The sequence below is a fragment of the Orycteropus afer genome, unplaced genomic scaffold, assembly GCF_000298275.1.
Source record: "Orycteropus afer afer isolate SDZICR_OR568_19922 unplaced genomic scaffold, OryAfe1.0 scaffold00362, whole genome shotgun sequence".
NCBI lineage: Eukaryota > Metazoa > Chordata > Mammalia > Tubulidentata > Orycteropodidae > Orycteropus > Orycteropus afer.
In genome coordinates, this window is record NW_006921949.1 from 1,914,484 (window position 1) to 1,922,069 (window position 7,586).

At 38.8% G+C, this 7,586-nt stretch overlaps 1 protein-coding gene across 1 annotated transcript in view; it reads right to left on the minus strand.

Annotated features, from left to right (window-relative positions):
- ADAMTS6 (ADAM metallopeptidase with thrombospondin type 1 motif 6) overlaps positions 1 to 7,586 on the minus strand; it is a 461,116-nt gene that overhangs the window by 148,787 nt on the left and 304,743 nt on the right. Inside the window, exons 12-13 of the mRNA XM_007952853.2 lie at positions 4,275 to 4,420; positions 1,835 to 1,898 (exon numbers count right to left, since the gene is read on the minus strand). Of these exons, the coding sequence (XP_007951044.1) occupies positions 1,835 to 1,898; positions 4,275 to 4,420 (210 nt within the window). The remainder of the gene's footprint in view (positions 1 to 1,834; positions 1,899 to 4,274; positions 4,421 to 7,586) is intronic.

Sequence of the window (7,586 nt, forward strand, 5' to 3'; positions counted from 1 at the left end):
GTGCACCAGGTGCATATCGCTGGGTTTTAAACACCAGAGGCTCAGCCTCAAAACTCACGTCTACATGTCACCACAGTAGGACAAACCAACAGACAAGTTTGTCTTGCTGTTGGAGATCTCTCGTATCACCCCCAACTGGGTCCCTGTGGCTGACTGTACCTCTGTCTGGCTTCTGGCTTTTAATCCCCTTTCTCCTGCTCTTCTGCCCTGCTGTTTTGTGCATCCCTGAGTTGTCCCTGGGGCTGACTGCTCCTCTGTCCGGATTTCTGGCTTTTATCCCCTTTCTCCTGCTCTCCGGTCCTGCTGCTTTGGGCGGGCCTGAGTTTCCTCTCCTCACCTAATCCCTTTGGCTGATTGCTCCTCTCTCTGTCTTCCTGGCTTTTAATTCCCTTTCTCCTGGTCTTCTGGCCTGCTGCTTTGGGCATCCCTGAGTTGTCTCTTCTCACCTGTAACCCTGGGTTATAGAGAAGCAGTATCTTCAGAGGAGAGCCAGTTTTTATCAGAGCAAGAAAGTGAAGAAAAAGAAAATTCAAAGTCATATACAGGGAATTAAGGAGCCCTGGTGGTACAGTGGTTAAAGTGCTTGGCTGCAAACCAAAAAGTCAGCAATTTAAACATACTAGGTTCTCCATGAGAGAAAACATATAGGGCAGTTGCTCTGCCCTATAGGATCACTATGTGTCAGAATCTACTCTATAGCAATGGGTTTGGATTTGGTTTCTAGTTAGTAGCGCAGTGGCTGAGCTCTCAATTGCTAACTGAAATGTTGATGGTTCATCAATCTATTAGTTTCTGTGCACAGGAGAAAGCTGTGACAATCTGCTTCCATAATATAAAGATTACCCATTGCCACCAAGTTGATTCCAACTCAAAGAGACCATATAGTGACAATGACAGGACAGAGTACAACTGCCTCATAGGTTTTCCAGGGCTATGTTTCCAATCTTTTTGGAAACAGGCTGCCACATCTTTCTCCTATGGAGAGGGCAGTGGGTTGGAAGTGCTGACCTTTAGGTTAGCAGCCACTGTGCCAACAGTGTTCCTTCTTATAAAGATTATAGCCTTGGAAAGCCTGTGAGGCAGTTCTACTCTGTTCTATGTTGTTGTTATATGCCGTCGAGTCAGACCCGACTCATAGGGACCCCTCCTTGGGTTTCTGAGGTGGTATCACTATGGAAGTAGATTGCCCAACCTTCCTTCAGAGGAGTGGCTGGTGGGTTTGAACCACCAGCCTTCTGGTTACCAGTTAAGTGCCTCAGGCACTACTGCTATCAGAGCTCCCACTCTGTTCTATAGGGTCTCTATAAGTCAGAATTGACTCAATAGCAAAGGTTTTGGTTTTTTGGTATCATGAATTCCAGAGGGCACAGAGGAAGAGTTTCAGTAACCAGGAAGGGATAGGAAATAGAATTGAAGAGGGTATATGCAGAGGGTGTGGGGCTTAATGGCAAGAGATGAGGGATGACCTGGGAGTCCGGGGCTTTTTGCAATACTGAATATAAAATGGGACAAAGACACAATAAGATTAATACCAGTAGACTCAAGAAAGCAGTATTAAGTTTGTGAGTAGTACAGCACAGTTCTGGGTGGGTGGAACTCTCTCTTCATACCTGTCTGAAGAAGTGTACTTACTCCTAGTACTGGAGCTCCCCCTTGTTATTTGGTAATGGAATTGATGAAGTGGAAGCTTGTTCCATTCATTATGAACAATTTTAAAAATTATTGTGACCCTCACACACATGGATTTCTGATCAAATAGCTTGCAATTTTAAAAATTTCCCTGCTCAAGGGGAAAAGTAAGTTAATTTTTCATAGCAGAGTTGGTTTTACTTACATCTGTGTTACAGGAGCGATACCGTTTCCTTTCCCCCAGGCAGTATTTTCCACCTCCTGAAGGTCTGAAAAAACATTTTGTTTAACATGTGAATATATCTACACACACAAAGTGTACACATTTTTCTTTATAAAAATATACTAACATTTACTTTGTTGTTTTAAAGTTTACTTTAAGAAAAGAAAATTTGACATTTTATTAGTTATTGAAATAACAATCATGCCAGTGATTGTTACCAATAATAATTACAGTTGTTGAACATAAAAGTTAAGGTACTTTACTACGAGTAACTTTAGAAATCTCTTTAATTGTCATGATTGATTTACTTAAGAAAACACAATTAAATCAATGTATTTTTCTAATTATTTTAGTAACCAGGTGCTCAGTTCAACAGTCCCCCACTGGTTTTGAGTGATTTGAACTCATAGAGACACTATAGGACAGAGTAGAACTGCCCCATAGGGTTCCAAGGCTGTAAATCTTTATAGAAGCAGATTGCCTCATCTTTCTCTTGTGGAGTGACTGGTGGGTTCAAACTGCCAACCTCTGGTTAGCAGCCAAGCACTTAACCACCACACCACCAGGGCTCCTCAGTTTAACACAATGACTTTAAAAAAATCACCTACTTTATAAAGAAAAGCCATGTGAATCGTATTCAATGAAACACTAATCTGATGTTGTATGTTTGCCAGGCAGGAAATGGAAATTCTGCCCCCCCCCGACTGGAAACAATGGGAAGACACTAAATAACTCTCTGAAAATACTTCAGTTCAAAGTAAATAATGCAGAAATGGATTTTTAACTCATTTCAAATATTATGTAAAGTTTTAAAAATTGTATCTAAAAATTGGATGGCTTTACATTATATAAATACTTATATATAAAATACAAAATGTCAAATATGTGATTTGTGTAAATGAATTTTTAAAGTATTTAACATTAGGGGAAGTCATGCTATTATTTGAGCATACTATTTTTGAATGAAAAAAACAACAAAAACCCTAATTTCTTCTTTTGAAAGAGGTTCAGATTATTCTCTTAGTATTAGAGCTTATTATTTATCATAGGGTTTTATACTTTTGCTTATTAACTTGCAATAGACCACAGGTGAACTTAGGCTGTTTATTCTGCTCTTACATAAAAAGTTCAAGCCTAAGTGATCATTTTGGCTCACGTATATTGATGGGATAATTAAAGTTACTTTTGAATATATTTTGAATGCCCAGGAAGACTGACTCTAATCAATGAAAGAAAATGGCCCATCTTGAACCAACTAGAGAGAAATGGATTAATCAGACAAAAAATAAGGTAGTGGGGCTGACTGCAGCATGACTGGTTTCAGGCTCCATTTCACATGCATGGGTAACAGTGAGCTCTGTTTAGCAAGAAGTCGATAATCAATGGGAAGTGTGATAATAAAAACATTAAACTAATATAAAGAGGAAGAATTTCAAGCATAAACAGTGGGAGAGAAGGTGAGACTATATTTGGAGAGAGGAACTAAGGAAAGGGGTCCTGAGTTGGAACAAGAAAAAAAACGAAAAATAAAGATAAACCATCTTTTACATAAGAGGGGAAAAAAAAGCAGAAGTGATATCATAATATCCTTCTGCATCAAATACCTGCCTGGAAAGAAGGTTCTCAATCTAAGCTCTAGTCAAAAAATGGAAGCACTTGACATGCAGCAGCTAAGGAGAAGTTTAGTTTCAGGGAATATAAGAAGGTCCAACTAGAGAAACATTCCACCTGTAATGGACATTGACGGGAGGAGGATGCAATACAGCTAACAAATACTGATACGGCTGGCCTTGGGCCAGGGGGACTCTGGCTGGAGAAAAGAGTGGTGGGAGAGGAGCAGTCTCACCTGCGTAAAACAGTCAGGGGAGAAAAGTGGTGGCAGCTTCAGAAGATGATTAATGGGGGCATGTGAATGGAAACTATTTTAACACATGGGCAGTATTCTTTTCATTGTGATTTGTGATGCGAATCAAGGCATTTCAACCCTTGAAGTGCTCTCATTGGTCCTTTTAATACTAATGCAGCAGTAATAATTTTATGTGACATGTGAAAAGACCTTCGCTTTCCTGGGAATAATGGTAATGCAGCTAAGACCAGAACTGGATTCATCCATAATTCAATAGTTTTTGGAGGAGGAAAGCTATCTGATTATTACTAGATTAAAAGTCTGGCTCTACCTGGGATACACAATACTTTTCATTTTCAAAAGTGTTTAATTTTATTTTTAGTTACTCAGTGAGGGGAAAAGAAGAAGAAAATCTGTTGAGCAAGGCTCCTCCACTCTCCTGTGCCTATTGCTTGTTCTGAAGACAAGCACTTGGCTTACTAGTGAAACGTTTTTACAGATAACATGTGAAACCACAGCTTTGAATCATTTCCAACTGTGTCTTTTTGTTGGCTCCGGCTTACTTTAGCTACTTACGCTGGACTGTCACAGTGTCTTAAGGATGAGGAGACGCCTCCCCCGCAGGTCCTGCTGCACTCTCCCCATAGTGACCAGGGACCCCAGCCCCCATCTATGTTCTGGGGCCAAGTGCCAAAAGGAACACAATCTCCCTGATAACACCACTGCAAGATTTCACAGAAAACAAGAGTTAGCTTTTAGGCAGATAGAGCTACCAGGATAGAAATACATAAAGATCAGGCAATGACCAATTATAGGCATCAGCATTCTCTCAATAGATAACAGACTGGTATTTCTTTAGCTGTGTTTAGACATCGGTAAGGGTGCATGTGATTTGCAAATTATCTTTAGTTAGACCATGATTTATAAATCTTTAACATGTACTAGGTGTTTAAAAAGATCTGACTTTGCTTCTTTTTCTTTGTTTCTCCTCCTCCAGAGTTTTAGTGTTTCTCATTATAGAGGTAGCTACAGACCTTAAAAGTCTTTTTTAGATATTTAAGCATTTAACAATTCTTTTTCTTTATATTCCACTATTATTAGACTCATGGAATGATAACGCAATATGGAAAGTTCCCCACTAAGGAATTTTTATGATGGTAATTGCTTTTTCTTAAAAAAAAAAAGAAAAAGAAAAAAGAAAAATTTAAAAAAGGCTGGTTGAGACTACAATGGTAAAAGAATGTGTTGTGGCATTTCATCTACATGAGCTCTGCAGACATAATAAAAGTAATGCCAAGACACCAGGGACTGGGTACAAAAAAACCCTTATATACACTGACAAGCAATGTGTATGGCCCCTGCATGAACATGTGTATTGGAATTCTGCTCAGTTTTACTCTGCAATAAACCACACATACTGCACGTAAGTAGAAAGCCAGGAATAATTTGTTGAGACTCAGACATCGCATAATCAGCTCATAACTCTAGCATGATAAATCTCATTTGCAGAATATGGCAAAATGAAATCTTCTGGAAAAAAAAAAACATAAGCATTTTGTAGGCTTTTGTTGGTGTCTTTTATCTGAATCATTAAACTTTGACAAAAATACTGATGCTATGAAGTAATTAGGAGCTCTGGTGGAATAATGCCTAAGGCATTTGACTGCTAGCCAGAAAGAAGGCTGGTGGTTCAAACTCACCAGCCACTCCTCGGAAGGAAGATGGGGCAATCTACTTCCATAGTGATACTGCCTCAGAAACCCAAGGAGGGGTCGCTATGAGTTGGATCCAACTCAACAACAGTGAGTTTTTAGTTTGATGAAGTAATTTGTTTATATCAATAATAATAGGTAACACGGTTACTGGAGCTGAAAAAGTATCAGCAATATTAGATGATTAAATAAAAATTCAACCTCATATTAAAATGTACAAAGATTATCATATGACGCTTAAAGCAACCAGTTTATTATACCAATTCTATCACCAACCTTTGTTGGGTCTAAAAGAAAAAAAAAACAAAAAAAAAAAAACCCAAACCAAACTCACTGCTGTTGAGTTGGATCCAACTCATGGCAACTCCTCCTTGGGTTTCCGAGGTGGTATCACTACCTCCAAGATATATCCAGAATTTTGTCATTTTTCACCTTTTACCACTGCTATTATCATAGACCAAATGGCATAGCTTCTCACCTGGTTATTCTGACTCTATTTTTTTTTCTACAATCTATTCTCCAGAGAGCTCTCAGCAAGATCTTTTAAGAATATCTTATCATTTAACTTTTTTGCTTAAAAGACTATAGTACTTTCCTACCTCCCTCAATTCTGGTCAACAATGGCCTTTGTGATCCAACCTTCTTCAGTCTTATTCTTTCCCTTATACAGATTACTTCAGACACACTGGCCTTCTTTCTTTTTTGAATACACTAAGTTTGTTCCCTCTTTAGGGCACTTTTATTTGCTGATCCTTCTGGGAATGCTCTTCTTATAGTTCCTTATATCATGAGTCAGAATGGACCTCACAGGACCAAACAACAAAAATGATTCAGTCTCAGGTCAAGTGTCATTCATCAGACCGGTCTTTATTTGACCACCTTATTCTGAAGAAGCAAAAGAAATAATGACTACATATTCCTGTTTGAGCTGCATCATATCACATAACACTACTTGTAATTAACTTGATTTTTTAAAAAAATTCTTAATTATTTATTTATTATTTTCCCCCTCATTATAATGCAAAAGCATTGAGACCAAGGACATTTTTGCACTCCTCAATACCATAGCCATTAACAACATATAGCTATTTAAATTTAAATTAATTAAAATAAAAATTCAGTTTCTCAGACCCACTACCTACATTTCAAAGCTCCATTACTAATTGAAAGATTGGAGCCTGAAAGCCACCAAGATGTGCCTCAGAAGAGAGGTCTGACAATCTGCTTCCAATAGGTCACACCTTGAAAACCCTGTGTAGTGTAGATTTACTCTACACCAAAACAGGATCAACATGAGTTGGAATTGATTCAACACCAACTTTTTTCTTTCTTTCTTTTTTTAATAGACACATGTGGCTAGTGGCTCCTATGTTGGAAAGAGCAGATATAGAACATTTCCATCATCACAGCATATTTTAAAGAAAAATAGTCTAGGATAGTGCCTAACATGTAGTAGGCACACACCAAAAATTTATTGAATAAAGGAATACATTAGTTAAATTACAGAATGCTATATCCTCAGAAGGAAGGTTGGGTAATCTACTTCTGTAGTGATACTGCCTAGAAAACCCAAGGAGGGGTTGCTATGAGTTGGATCTGACTCGATGGCACATAACAACAATATATCCTGTTTTGGTTACTGTATGACAGGAAAGAACTAGAGACACTGGAGGATGTTGTTGCTAGGTGCCAGTGAATTGTCTCCAACTCATAGTGACCCTATGCACAGCAGAACAAAACATGCTCAGTCTTGTACCAGTCTCACGATGCTTGCTATACCTAAGCCCATTGTTGCAGGCACTGTGTCAATCCATCTCTTTAAGGGTCTCCCCCTTTTTTGCTGACCCTCCACTTTACCAAGCATACTGTCCTTCTCCAGGAAATGGCTCCTTCTGACAACATGACCAAAGTAGGTGAGAAGAAGTCTGGCCATTCTCGCTTCCAAGGAGCATTCTGTCTGCACTTCTTCAAGGACAGATTTATTACTCCTTTTAGCATACCATGATACTCTTAGCATTCTTCTTCAATACCACAACTCAAAAGTATCAACTCTGGGGAGTTCCGGCAAGATGGCGGACTAGGCAGAAGGACTGCACAGACCCTCTTCAACAAAGAAAAGGGAAACCAATTAACACAGACACAGAAGATAATCTTGGATACCTGAGCCTTGAAGGGA